This window comes from Argentina silus (assembly GCF_951799395.1).
Source record: "Argentina silus genome assembly, chromosome: 2".
Lineage (NCBI taxonomy): Eukaryota > Metazoa > Chordata > Actinopteri > Argentiniformes > Argentinidae > Argentina > Argentina silus.
The window spans coordinates 17,046,960-17,061,959 of NC_139656.1; the positions used below are offsets into that span (position 1 = coordinate 17,046,960).

General features: G+C 43.5%; 1 protein-coding gene across 1 annotated transcript in view; it reads left to right on the top strand.

Moving 5' to 3' along the window:
- The window catches only part of LOC310816236 (neural-cadherin), a gene marked incomplete at both ends in the record, with an annotated part of 126,309 nt that overhangs the window by 28,184 nt on the left and 83,125 nt on the right, over positions 1–15,000 (top strand). The window contains one exon of the mRNA XM_083686310.1: positions 14,606–14,803. Coding sequence (XP_083542436.1) covers positions 14,606–14,803 — 198 coding nt within the window. The remainder of the gene's footprint in view (positions 1–14,605; positions 14,804–15,000) is intronic.

Below are 15,000 nucleotides of genomic sequence, written 5' to 3' on the forward strand. Positions count from 1 at the left end.
TTTAACTATCGGACATAATATTAACTTCATTCAACTTCAGGCGGATGACCTCTTTGTGATTTCTGATTACTTATTATTAGTAATTATAATAGTTATAATAATAATAGTTAATAATTCAGATGGGCGGGACAAAAAAGCCTCAGACACTGCATTTCTTGCCGATAGCTATGAACGCAAACTAACACTTGAATATCTAACAGACAAGCTGTTCCTCAGCTAAAATTGGGAGGCTTTTTAGTTGCAAGTGAATTAAATTAAAGATGGTCATCACCTGTTGTTCTGCCTGTAATGTCCTGCCTCCCTGGATTAACTAACCAGATGTAAGCACTCAGCTAATCAGCAAGTCAGATCATTTGGTTGCAATTGGCCCGATGGAGTTTGTTCATTTCTAGTCCTGTTCCGTACCAGCAGTGACATGCACACAAACACAATGCATGATGAGAAAATCAATGTCATTCAGCCGTCATATACGCAGCTTACAGAGCAGAACCAGATGAAATGTCATGCGTGCTCTTCCCCTACGCTGCTGTTGATGAAAGCTTCGTGACAGTGTTCTGTGTTGTGTGCTCAGGCATACAGTAGCATCCGTAGATGCATGCCAACCCACTCTCAACTTAAGCTTAACTTGTGCGCAAATTTCCCCCTTCCTTCCATCCTTTTGTCCCATGTTGCTGTCGTTGTTGTTGTTATCATCATTATCATCATCATCTCCATTCATCAAAATCATCATTATCATTATTCTCTCTCTTTATTTCTCTCTTTTCGCTTTCCCTTTTTTTCTTTCTCTCTCCTTCCATCTGCCTCACTTTCTCCCTCTCTTTCCATCTCCCTCTCATATTCACTGCTCTACAATCCCTGCCCTTTATTAAATAAAATCCTTGGACACACGGATTCTGGAAAGCCATAACACACCAACACCCAGCTTTGTTTTCCTGGGGGGGTAGTAATCTCTCTGCATCTATCCAATTTTGTGTGTGTGTGTGTGTGTGTGTGTGTGTGTGTGTGTGTGTGTGTGTGAGTGTGTGTGTGTGTGTGTGTGTGTGTGTGTGTGTGTGTGGTGTGGTGTGGAGTGAGGTGGGTTGGGGTGGTACGTACTGTACCACTGCACACAATCCGTCTAAATTTCCCCAGACACTGACAGACTTTTAGCCGGAAGGGGGATGATGAGGGGGAGTTAGAGAGTAAAGACTATATAGGCCTGACAGTTTAACACCACGTGGTATTGTGGTCAGACAACTGGACTGTGAGTGCTCTGTGCTGTGATTACGTGATTACACTCAAGCACTCTTCTGTCATAATGCTGAGTAAGCTACACAGCTTTAGCCTAGCGGCCTCACTAGAAGTGTAGGGGGGATGCGGGCGGGATGGCTGGGCATGTCATACTCGCCTTCCCATAATTCTCCATCAGGCGGCCCATCTCCTGCTAAGCCCTCCCCTCCAGGGAACAGTGCAGCAGCCAGGGGCATCCGCTCTCATTCCCTCCATCCCTCCATTTCACCATCCCCCTCGGTGTCTCATTACACCTCCACAGCCCAGCCACGGCCAATAAGACCACGTTCCCCACGCCCATGGGCTGCCTGTTATTGAGACTAATGGGGAAATTACAGATCCCTGCTCTAAACAATAGCTTTTATTCCAACTTATCTGGGTTGATGGTTTGGTTGGGGAGGGAGAGGGAGGGGGAGAGGGAGAGGCAGAGTGAGAGGGATGGAGTAAAGCTAGGCTGCTGTTCCTCCTGTGTATGTGTCCCCGAGGAGGTGCTGTCTTTGAGTGAGAAAGGAAAAAAAGACAACACCCAAAGTCCTCAAAACAATAGAAAAACAAAAATGTGTATTTCCGGTGAGCACTCAATTTTGATATTTTTCTTTTCTTCCCCATCACAATCATTCCTGATTTCCCAGTCCTGCTGTTGTGCGGCTCTGCAGAGCACCAGGGGAGCAGCGCTGCGTCCTTGGACCTGGTGTTTTTAGTGTCTGTGTTGTTTTTGTTTTGTTTCCTCACGCTTCCTCTCCGAGAGTGAGAAAAGGAGCGGAGAGGGAGGTGTGCAGTGGGAGGGTGAGAGACGGATGAAAGGAGGGAGGGAGAGGAGAGGAAGAGAGGCAATGAGCCAGTGTCAGGGGAAAGGATGGGAGTTTGGTGAGAGAACTACAGGGGGGAGGGAGGGAGGGAGGCAGGTAGGAGGATGCAAAGTTCTGTATTTCAACTGTTTTGCCTTGCTTCTGAAAGCTATTGGTGTGAATGCTGATTTGGTGTTCGTACCATAGTACTGTTGGAAAAGCACACCTTAAAAGTACAGTCTGTCCATTAGTACAGTCTGTCTTTCCTCTATTTCACTGATTTTGTTAGCTTATTCTCTCTCTCTCTCTCTCTCTCTCAGAACTTTGAAGGAATCCAGGTTGCTTGGCCCGTGTGCAAAGCTGGATTTGTAGGGAAACTCAACCCAAATGTTGGAATGATAATCTGTGCTTTTAGTACAGCGGGTGGGGATGAGTCATGCACTGTTTGTCTGCCTCCTGCTATCAGGAAGTCCTTAGCAATCCAGTAATCCTAAATAATGCTGCCAGTCCCATCCGGCCGCCACCTCATCCAATCCCCATCCCATCCCACTGCACCCCAGCCCACCCTACCCCTCCCTCCTGCTCTAGTTTAGCAGAAGGCCTTCCCCCCTCTGTCCATGTGGTGGTTAGAGCCACTCTTGTGCCCACTAAGACACACACACACACACACACACACACACACACACACACACACACACGCACACACATACAGGATAAGTCACAGCGCCACCTGTGTTGAGTTCACCCCGGCCTGACGATTTCCTCATTTGCGGCGCTGTGGAGTCCGGGGTGGAGACCCTTCTGCCTCCCAGACAAGCTTATTAAGTTTGTGCTCAGACCCTCTCCACACACAGAGAGCCTTAATGCCTCTTAAACCCCTCCTGCTAGGCACATCCACTCTCTGACCAACATCTCTCATTAACTTGTCTGCATGGGAGGAAGGAAAGATCATAGAATGTGTATGTGTTTCAGTTCTGCCCACGCAACACACTCTAATTTGGAACTAAATGGTTACACCAATGCCATAGGAATTCTAGTTTCTTCCGAGAACAAACTAAATAGAACAAACTAAAAAAACTGGAGTAAAAAAGCATATTTAGATTTAATTGATCTTTCCTTGGAGAATAAGGTGCTGTTTTTCCTGTTACTGTATAAAATGGGAGCAGGTTCAAATCGTATACCACAAGCATGTAGTCAAGGGCACTTGTTTAGTTGTTTTCTCCAACCTTCAAATACTCTCTTTATTATTTTCCACTCTTCATAAGTTCTTATTTATTGTCTAGGAAGACATTGCATCATTCTATTAGCTTTAATAGCATGTGTGATGTGTTTTATCGCATTTATAGCTCTGTTTGTGGGTTTGCAGCTGGGGGGGGGGGGGGGGCGGGGGGGTATTGAGGGCGGCGGGGCAGGGGGGTGATAGACCCATGTGGCTCTGTGTTATAATGGCTGTGGTTGAACTGAGGTTTTAGTCTGTAAGTGACTGTAAACGTTTTTAAACGTTAATCTCCCATGAGGATTTGTGGTGTATAATGGGCTCCAGGAGTAAAGAGCATCGGCCAATAAGGAGGTTGACACTGAGTGACAGCCTTGTCCATTGTCTCATTGCCTCAGGGTGTCCATGACTACTGCATGAGTGGATGTTGAGTGTGAAGTATGGTTTCACCCACTCAAATGCACCTCTTTCCTGCAGTTGTGTACAGTTCTAGTACACATACACTATGGCAGTATGTGTGGAAGTCCCTCACTGTGTGTATTTGACAGATTAATGGTGCACAGCGTGTTGTGTTTGTCAGTTTTAAGCTCTGTTGATACATAAAGCACCTAGTATAGTGTTCAGTTTGTGGGGTCTGACTGTGCCTTTGATGACCAGTTGATTACCTTTGCTGCCTCTCTCTCCCTTACTCACTTTTAACTCTCTCACCCTCCACCCCCCCTCCCCCCCACCACCACCCATCCTTTCTCTCTCTCTCTCTCTCTCTCTCTCTCTCTCTCTCTCTCTCTCTCTCTCTCTCTCTCTCTCTCTCTCTCTCTGAAGATGGTGGGCATGGACCTGGACACACATAATCATTCTATGGACTGACTAGTATAGTAGCACATTTGGTGCTGTAATAATGCACTGTGCAGCATTGAAGGTGGATTACAGTTTTTTGGGGTTCGCTGAAATAACTGAATGGACACTTTTCATTTGTTATACATGTACAGTATTTGACTAGCTGTTGATTAACCCTATTAGTGGGGAATAAAGTAGAGCTAAAGTAAAGTAAAGCTAGAGTAAAAGAAAAGAAAAAAAGAAGTCCCATGCAACAGGATAATGTAACAGACAGGTGTCTCACAGGAGGGGAACTGGCAGGCCATGTACTACGCTGGTCCACCAGCCAGACAGAGGGAGGGCAGGGAAGACACCAGGGGGAGGAGTACAACCAGTGAATCTCAGGTTTAATGCTCTGTTGAGACTGAGTTTGACCGAGTCTGAATACCATAACAGCAGTATTTACTAGGATCAAATACAATAGGATTTAAATCATGTTAGATGATGGAACCTATCCTATTGAATCGTATACAGTACGCTAGCCTTCATAAATAATGTAAATATCCGTGTGTTGTAAAGCATTTGTTGTACAGGCATTAGTGAAGTCAAGAAATGAAAAGTAATACCTACTGGACATGACATCGTAGGAGGTTTACGCTAACCTCTCTCTGAATCTCTGAAAATGTTTGGACATTTTGTACTACTGTAGGTGATTTAGAATTGTGCCTACCAAGCAAACAATAATGCAGTGTACATGTAATGCCAATGCAGCCTACTGTATCTGCTGCCTCAGGACTCCTACAGCACTCTGTGTTCTCTGCTCTCACAGCTGGATGTCTGACTGGCTGGCTGTGTGTGTGTGTGTGTGTGTGTGTGTGTGTGTGTGTGTGTGTGTGTGTGTGTGTGTGTGTGTGTGTGTGTGTGTGTGTGTGTGTGTTTATGCATGTTGAACAAAAAGGACATGTGTGCAAGTTCTACTTTTGTCTTTATCCGTGTGTGCCCTCCAGCCCTATGCTCTACCATGCGTTAACCCTGCAGACGGCCCAATGCATGCACCACACACACAGCAACACTAAGCCAAACAAAAACCCATCTAACAATTCAGCAAGTCTATATGAGTACACATATGATGGCTGGGTCCCAATGGCAGGGTGGGCATTCAACCCTTGACCCTTTATTGAAGGGCCACCTCAATGACCTTATCACTCATACTCATCATCATCATCATCATCATCATCATCATCATCATCATCATCATCATCATCGTCATCATCATCGTTACAGTCATCAACAGACTTTTTTTTTTATAGTGAGTCTATTCATTAGGAGTACCAGACTGATGCTCTTATTCAGCCCAGCACTACGCTGATTAGAGCCAGCATCAGCCTAATGAGAACACGCTTTGTTAAAATCATGACCCTAATTAGCAACACAGAGATGCTGGAAAAGGTACACATTTACCGCAGATTAATTGTATCTACTATATCCCTCCTCTGTGCGTCATAAATATAATAAACGAGAGGGAGGTAGAGAGGCAGAGAGGGAGAGAGAGAGAGGGAGGAAATTGGTTGGAAATGGTTTGGCATTGATGTTCAAATTTGATACCACAAACTGTAAAAAAAATGTTAACTTTATGTCACCAGCGTCTGAAAGGTGGAATCGATGTTCTTCTCTTTTAATTAAAAAACTAAACGGAATACCAATTGTTCTTGTGGAATTACATATCTGAGGTGCGTGGGTTGCTCCCATCAACATCTTATTTATAACTGATTAAAGTTTATATTTATTTCTCTTTCGTCTCTGTATGCTCTTGCAGCAGGATTGCGTGTGCTGGGAGAAAGAGAGGTGTAGAGAGAGATGGTTCCAAGTAAATTTTTCCTCCTCAAATTGACTTCAAAGCGACAACACTAATCCGCTCATCCAGCATTTGCCCCTGTTCCTTATTAATCCCGTTAATAATCCTTTTAGGAGCTTTCACGCATTGCTGTTTATTGGCATTGTGTTGGAGCAGAAAAGTGACGCATGGAATCCAGAGGCTTTGCTTGGAGGTGCTGCAATTCACAAACATTCCTTTTCACTCTTTAGTTTTCACCCCCACAAATGAAAACAACTAAATCAAGCTAAATCTCCCTCCGAACACCTGTGAAAACACTGGATATGCTAACACCACTCCCCCTCAGTTTTTCTCTTCAGTCATAGCCATTATTAGGAGCTAAAGATAATATTCAAACTAACAGGGAGAGTTAGGCTTAATTAGAGTAACCTCCAGCTGAAAAATTTAAAATACATGATTATAACTCCCTAGGTTTGTGAACATAGGCATTTCTTGCCATGGACGGTTTTTCTTTCTTTCTACGTCTCCTGCATGCTAATTGATATCTGTCAGGCCTGTACTGCAGCCATCTTCAGTTGTTTGTTTTGAGGACGTTTTGCCTTAAGTCTCCTCTTTAGCAAATTAAATGCAAGTTCAATAGGATTTAAATCTGAAGATTGACTTGGTCAGTCAGAAAACTTCCACTTTTTGGCCCTGAAAAACTCCCTAGTTGCTATGGCAGTATGTTTTGGGTCATTGTCCTGCTGTATGATGAAGCGCTGTCCAATGAGTACTTGTACTTGTGCTGACAAGATGTTTCTGTACACTTCTATACAGAAGTCATCTTGCTGCTGCCGTCAGCTGTTACATCATCAATGAAGACAAGTGAGCCTGTTCCTTCTTTTCTCCACACTTTACTCTTGCCATCACTCTGGTATTGTTAATCTTTGTCTCATCTGTTCACAATACCTTGTTCCAGAGCTCTGCAGGCTCTTTTCGGTACCTTTTATCAAACTGTAACCTGGCCATCCTGTTTTTTGTGGCTAACTAGTGGTTTGCACCTTTCAGTGTGAAGTCTTCTGTGGATGGTAGTCTCTGACACATCCACGCCTATCTCCTGGAGAGTGTTCCTGATCTGTGGGGTTTTAGGGTCTTTCTTAATCATGGTGAGCATTCTTCAGTCATCCACTGTAGAAGTCTTTGTTAGCCTCCCAGGCTGTTTGCGATTTTTGAGCTCACCAGTGCTTGCTTTCCTTTTAATAATGTTACAAACTGTTGATTTTTGTAGGTTTAAGGTTTTGGCTATGTTTCTAATGTTCTATGTTTTTTTTCTGATATTTGAGCCTCATAATGGCTTCCCTGACTTTCATTGACGTCTCTTTGGCCCTCATGTTGACAGACACCAATTGCAGACTCCAAAGGCAAATGCAAAGCCTAGAATCAATACTAGACATTGAGAACTCTCTTATGACTGCACAAATGATGTGCCGAACCAGAAACACCTGTCAAGCCAATTATCCCATCACTTTTGGGTATGGTAGGGGGGCTATGCATAAAAAGTGTTTATGTACACAAATGCCATCAAATAAAAGCTGAGATTTTTAACCTCAGAGGATTGCTCTTTGTTTGATTTCAAATCCAAACTTTTGGAGTGGAGAGCAGTTTAACTGTCCCATTGCTCACACAGGGCACTGAAAGTATTCAGACCCCTTCACTTTTTCCACATTTTGTTGTGTTATAGACTCAATTTAAAATGGATTAAATTAAAATAATTTGCCATCAATCCACACACAATAGCCCAAAATGACAAGGTGAAAACACATTTTTAGAAATGTCAGTAAATGTATTAAAATGTAAATACAGGAATACCTCATGTAAATACAGGAATACCTCATGTACATACGTATTCAGACCCTTTGCTATGACACGCTAAAATGCAAAAAAGGCATCAACAAATCACTCAATAAGTTGAATTGAGTCCATCTTAAATCAAGGATAATAGTTATAGAATGTAATTTTGGAATTAATATCTTTGTTTTTATAGGGTCTCTGATTTGTATAGGAATCAAAATTGAGTCTATAATACAACAAAATGTGGAAAAAGTGAAGGGGTCTGAATACTTTCCGAAGGCATACTGTACATATGGATGTTCTATGTTCAGCAACACTACGTACAACACTGTATCTGTTCATGTACACAACACAACAAGATTTGAATGCTGATCTGATTAGAGAAGTCAGTAGTGATTCGAATGCCATGTGGTAAATATTCTTCCAGCCTGGCTGATAAGCCGTGAGACGATGAAATGAGGGGGCCAGATTTCCTGGCCTGATCTTGTGTGATGGGTCACACCAAGTGTCCGGCCGGAGTGGCCAGAGCTGACACTGGGTGGGCTGGCCAATCAGGGCAGTCAAGGCTTAATCTGCATCTGCGCAATCTGAAGTGGAGATTAGCGCGAAGGGAAAGTGTTAGACCGGATTAGGGGAGTGTCTTTAATTTAAATAGAGATGGAGGAGAGGGAGAGAGCGTGTGGTGCGTGTGACCCAGCCATCACACGTGGCCCCTGGGCTACTCCCCCACTGCCCCCCCTCTCCCCCATGTGGATCCTACATGGACTGAGCTTTCTCCACCCCTTTGTGTTAGTCCCCACCATCCCCGATTCAGCCTCTTCTCTACTGAGCACCAACGTATGGCACACTTCCATGGTAAAACGTAATTTGTGACTCATAAAACACCCGCTTTAGACTGGCTTGGGTAGTGCAGATGTGTACAGACGCTCTCAGTGTTAGAAAGCTGTTGGATTGTTTTCTATGATATGGCAGCAAGAATGCCTTGGGTCCTCCATCGAAAGCATGCGACTCACAGGATTACACTCTTGCTTTTTTGCTTTCTCTCTCTCTCTCTCTCTCTCTCGTTCTCTCTCTCCCTCTACTCTCCGTCTCACTCTCTCTCTCTATCACTTTCCCTCCTCTTGCTCTCTCTCTTTCTCACACGCACGCAGTCAAAAGGATAAGCCTGCCTCAAGCTTTTTGTGGACTAAAATACACATTCTTATAAAGGATCTGGCGTAGAAGGAGGATATTGTGAAAGTGAACTGGGTGCTGATACATTCTGTTTTTTTATCCCTCATTACTTCAAGACTCCCATCCCTTCCAACCATCCATTTTCATCGGAAGATAAGTGAAGATGAGAGATTAAACATTTAACTAAAATTTTCTCTAATCAGGAGTGAAAAAGAGAGAGGGGGCGGGGGGGGGAACACAAATAACATCAACCATCTTTCTTTTTTTCCCTTTTTTTTTTAATGAGCAATTGGACTGAGAAAAGGACCTAAAGTGTAGGCCAAGTGTTCAAAGGCCTTTTTGAGAAGAAGAGGGAGATAGATGGAGAGAAATGCTGGAGACTCTGCAGTGCTCTTTCAAAGCATGGTTATTCATTCATTAGTCTGGGGAATTAATTTTCACAATCCTCCACTGATCTCCCGCATCCACTCCTGCTTTACAAGGCCTTTGCCTTTATAGCCTGTGTGCATTAGAGAATGTGTTTTTACAAAGGCTAGCATGGGGCCAGGGCACCATGGGCACAAGCAGAGGCCATTGATGTTAGGGTACAAGCAGAGGCCATTGATGTTATGCTTGAAAAAAAGCACTGACAATTGACAGATTTATTTTTTCCTTCCTTCCAACCTATTAGCTCTAAGCCTATTTTTTTTTTGTTGGCATTGTAGTGAAGCTGTGATGATATGTGGATGAAGAAATATGAGAGGAAATGCATGGAGCCTCTGAGCAGTAACAGAGACATTCTTAACATCTTAATCTGTCGTTCTTAGCCTTGTCTGAACCCCTGCAGCACATTGTGATAGGCAAAGATTATCCACGGGACATCTACTCAAGGTGCTTGAAAACAAAACATGATTGGGTTCAAAAGAAAACCATTCAAATGGCCTGTTTATGTATCTGTTTACTTGAAATAACCACAGCTTTTCGGAACCACTCTGTAAATCAAGTAGTGTCTATTATTTAAGGTACGCTGCATACAGTTTATATAAAGTGGAACGTTTTTCATGTTTCACGTTTACAAATAATGATTTATTTTTGTGTAGCCCTGTAAGGCAACCAATCAAGGTGGATCAATGAGGCGGTGAACAATGATTACAGAAAGCAAAGTGAGTCGTGAACATACTGTACTGGATTGTATTCACTGAAGTAGACAACAAAGCACATTTAGCCCCCAGTCTGGAGATGACACCATCCATAGGGTCAGTCTGGAGATGACACCATCCATAGGGTCAGACTGGGGAATTAGGTAAGGCTCTTAATGACAGCATTAGAAGAAATCCCCATCAATGTCAAATAACAAGAGTTGCTACACACAGAAACAAGGACCACGACAAGGGCCACGTGCCTGTACCTTAGGGTTAGCGTTAGAGTTAGGGTTAGGGTTAAACCTGGCTGGTACACTCTCCTCTTCATGTAGTGAAAGGCACAAAGGCATTAGGTACTGTACTGTATGAATGGACTTCTCTGCCTCCCCTCTATATAGAAGAAGGTATTCTATTCGGTCCTATTCACTAGTAGAAAGTTGTGGATTATGCATAAATCATTTCTAAGTCTGTGACCTTGTCATTGCCATGGACACTGGGACTCCTCCACTCCACCCCCAACCTCTAGCACTAAAATCAATCCGTAGAGAAATAGAAATGGAATTTTGTAATTGTAGGAAAAGCCATTTGTGTGTGTGTGTTCTTGTGTCTGTGTGTGTGTGTGTGTGTGTTGGAGTGTGAATTGTCAGTATTTTTTTCAATTATGAAAAGCTTGTTGAGTAGGAAAAAAAATCAAATTACGGCCTACCCATTTGTATCATTTGCAATTTGTTTAAGACTTAGAGCTTTCCTTTTCTTAATTGGTATTTTCATGTAAAATGTGAAAAAGTCAGTAACTTCCCTTTTAATACGATTATGAAAGCCACAATTTCCGGAGAGGGTCAAATAGCCCTTTGTAATCCTCTGAGAGAATATTTAATTAGCCCCAGTCTCTTTTAGCTCTCTATGTATGTCTCTCTCTCTCTCTCTCTCTCTCTCTCTCTGTATCTCACTCTCACGCTATCTCTCTCTGTTTCTGTCTCTGTCTCTCTCTCTCTCTCTCTCTCTCTCTCTCTCTCTCTCTCTCTCTCTCTCTCACACACACACACACACACACACACACACACACACAGAAACAATTTCACACGCTCACTCACGCTATCTCCCCCTCACTTTCACTCTGTCCATCTGTGCTGTTTTAGACTGTGATAAAACTGCCTTGCCCTGGAGAATGGGTGCTCTTGTAGTTAATGTGCAACTGAGAATGAGAAACCTGAATTGAGAGGGGAGGAGAAATGTGCCTCTGTCTCCTCTACCAGCAGAGAGTAGAGAGGAGAGAACAAGAGAGAATGAGAGAGAGAGAGAGAGAGAGAGAGAGGTGCTGATCATTAGGGTCACACTAGCACACTTCGCTAACAAGAAAAGAGGTGGAAGAAACAGCTAGGTGACAAGTGGAGAGAGAGAGAGGGCTCCTAATTTATTCATAACCCGTTAAAAGTGGAGGAGGCTTTGCCTGCTCAGGGCTCTGTCTTTGGCACCGGCATTTTCTGAGACCTGCATTGATTGGCTCTATTCTCATATGAGATTCACACAGAGGCACAGTCTCTGAAGTCTTAGCTAGATAAGACAATTCATATAGGAGACTTCTAATGCTAAGAATGGTAGCGTGTCTAGTCTAATCACTGGTCAGTGTGAGTGGATTGTGCCTCTGATCTGCTTAAAGTGTACTATTTTTATTATTTGTTGTTGTTGTAATCATTTCAGTAATGTGATAAAATTCTAAAATGGAGGGAGGAGGGTTAAGGTCTTCAATCAGAATCTGTCATAATTGCCGTCTCCCAACATACTTGAGGGAAATAGTCTTATTTTCCTCTCTGTAGTAAATGTGGTTTATTGCTGTAATCAGTGCAAGGTGAAGATGGGTTCTAAACTCATGCTATGCTACAACATAATGATATTGTTCCATTGCATGGCCATTAGATCTAGTGGAAGACGTTACCATGAAGACCAATGTCTTCCAGTGTTTCTTCCCTAGAATCTCTCCAGTGATGATCATTATTTGGTGTGTGTGTGTGTGTGTGTGTGTGTGTGTGTGTGTGTGTGTGTGTTTGGCCATATTGGACATTGGGTGTTAGCCCATGGATTTATGACATGGGTGATAATGCCCTTGCTCTTTAAATCACCCATGGCCCCCCATTGTCTTTTAGTCAATTATTTCTGGATACATTATAGCCACACAGACTGACAGTCTTAAACTTAGACTGAAACACAGACTCTCAAATGCAACGGTATGGTGATGCGCTGGTTGTAAAAATGGTTAATTTTAGTTATAATTCTCTATGTTTTAATTTGATGTGTGGCTATTTTTCCTCCTACTCATTGATTTCTGCAATTGCTTGTTTGTTTTGCCATGTTTTTTTTGTCTCCACATTGTGTTATATTGCTGTTTCCATAACAACATCTGGGCTCTTTCTTGGCTGCGGGTTTTTGTCTTAATTCTGCTCTGCTGCTCTTTGCTTATTACTTTTCTCTCCTGTGTTCTAAATTGCTCCCTTGCTCCTCCCTCTGTCTTATTCCCCTCTCTCTCTCAATCTACCCCCCCCCCCAACACATACACACACGCACACACACACACACACACACACACACACACACACACACACACACACACACACACACACACACACACACACACACACACACACACACACACTCCCTATGTTTCATTGAGCTCTTGCCACATGCGTTCTCTAGTATATTGTTGCTTTAACATTTGCAATTTTAATAACATGTTTTAGTCCATTAAAATAAAAAGTAGTGACAACAATATCAATTGTGTTCGGTGTGGCATTATCAACGGTTTGAGTTACAGAATTCTATCTGTGTGAGTACATCTGTGTTTGCTCACTGTGAATCCCAAAACATTTCCCAATGTGACAGTTGACTATTTACCTGACATGCAATATATGGAATATGATGTGAGTGTACATATATTAAAGGGGACAATACCCTGAACGTGACATGGATGAGGGTATTGCAAGCTTTTCACATCTTGCAGTGACCAAAAGTTACTCAATCTTCCTTGGACACAGTTTTTTTTGTATCATGCCTTTTTGAGGGGACATATTCCAAAGCAACTAAAAATGGATCAGGGCTGTCTGTGCTTTGTTTCCCAGAGAGGTCATCAGAGGAGAGATACTCTTGATCTCTGGTTGTAGTATTGTCATTTCCTTGTTGCAGATGGAACATTGTTGATTGTAAATGGCAGTTGTGCGTTGCAACTGACTTTGGTGGCTTGTGTTAGTCAGCTATTGTTGAGTTTAAGAACAAGTATACAGATCACCTAGGGAACACTGCATGCTCTCTCTCTCTCTCTCTCTCTCTCTCTCTCTCTCACACACACACACACACACACACACACACACACACACACTCTCTCTCGCATGCTCTCTCTCTCTCCCCTCCCTATCTATCTGTCCCTCTATTTTCTCTCCCTCTCGTAAAATGCCCTGCATCATTTCTCTGTTCCCTATTCAGCCTCTCTTTCTCTCCCTCTGACTCCCTCGCTCTCTCTTTGACTGGTATACATAGCTGGCAGGCTGTCAGGGAGGAAACGGAGTGACAGCGTCTTGAGCTCTTTGATTCCCAAGGTGATTTGCCTTTTCATAGCCCCTGACAGCACACCTGCTGTCTCCCCCTACCTAACAGCTGCAGGAAGGAGAAAAACACAGGGAAGGAGGGAGAGGGAGAGACTGGGGAGATGGGAGGAGGAGAGGGGAGAGATTGGCGGAATGGGAGGAGGGGAGGATGAGAGGGAGAGACGGGAAATGGAAGAGAAGGAGGAACCATTTGGGATGGAGAGAGACTGGGAAAATGAAAGCAGGAGAGGGAGAGAGAATGGAAGAGAAGAGGCAGGGAGAGGAAGAGACATGAGGGTGGAGTTTGAATTGGACACAGTGAACAGAGGAGAGATGTAGAGGGGAGATTAAGCCCTAGAGAGAGAGAAGTGTGATAGGATTTGGAATAATGTGTCTATTAATCTGTGGTAATAGCCTGTTTGTGAATACATCTCTGTAGTTTCCCCCCTGCAAGCGTTCTGTATTTTAGTGAGTGTGTGTGTGTGTGTGTGTGTGTTTGTGTGTGTGTGTGTGTGTGTGTGTGTGGGGGGGGGGGTATGTGTGTGTGGGTGAATTCAATTTGGATTGCTGGTTCTGTTTATGCATTTAGGAAAGCACTCTACCCATCCCTAATTTGATGATGTTGATAATGGACTGTAACACTGGTACGATTAACTCCTTTTGACTCAAAATCATTTCCACTGTACCTGCCCTTTGACACTCTTGTGTGTCAGTTTACAACACTGCTGATGCATTTAGAGTTGAGTGATTGGTTCGTGGCCTAGTATGCCAGATCTCAAATCAATGGCTACTGTATCCAGTAGTACAGCGACCCACCTCTGAAAACCAAAAAGTCATAAACAGTTACAGCCAACCATGTTGCACTTTCCCTCACTTCAAAAACTGTGATTATGCTTTTGTTAGGAGCCAAGCACTGGATTAGGCCAATGGTTACGAATACATTTTCGTGTTTTTTAACCCCTTTTCCTCCGCCTTATCCATAGGTCCAGACTGGTACCTGGTGAGAGTGGAGTTGACAGTCTCAGATGTGAATGACAATGTGCCGGAGTGGACTATGGTCCCCTCCCCCTACCTGGCAGTGGTATCTCCCGACGTCCCACCCGGATCCCTGGTCTACAAGCTCCACGCGCGAGATGGGGATGAAGGCAACAATGGGGAAGTGGAGTACTTCCTGTCTGATGGTAGGTATTTCCTGTTTAGAGATTGAAAGAAGTGTAGCAGCCAATAGGGAACAAGGCAGATTTTTTGGACATTGTTTCATACAGCACCTTTGGTATCTCAATATGTTGGATGAGTAAATCAGGCTAGCACCATATGTGCTTCGGACTAGTGTGTGTGTGTGTGTGTGTGTGTGTGTGTGTGTGTGTGTGTGTGTGTG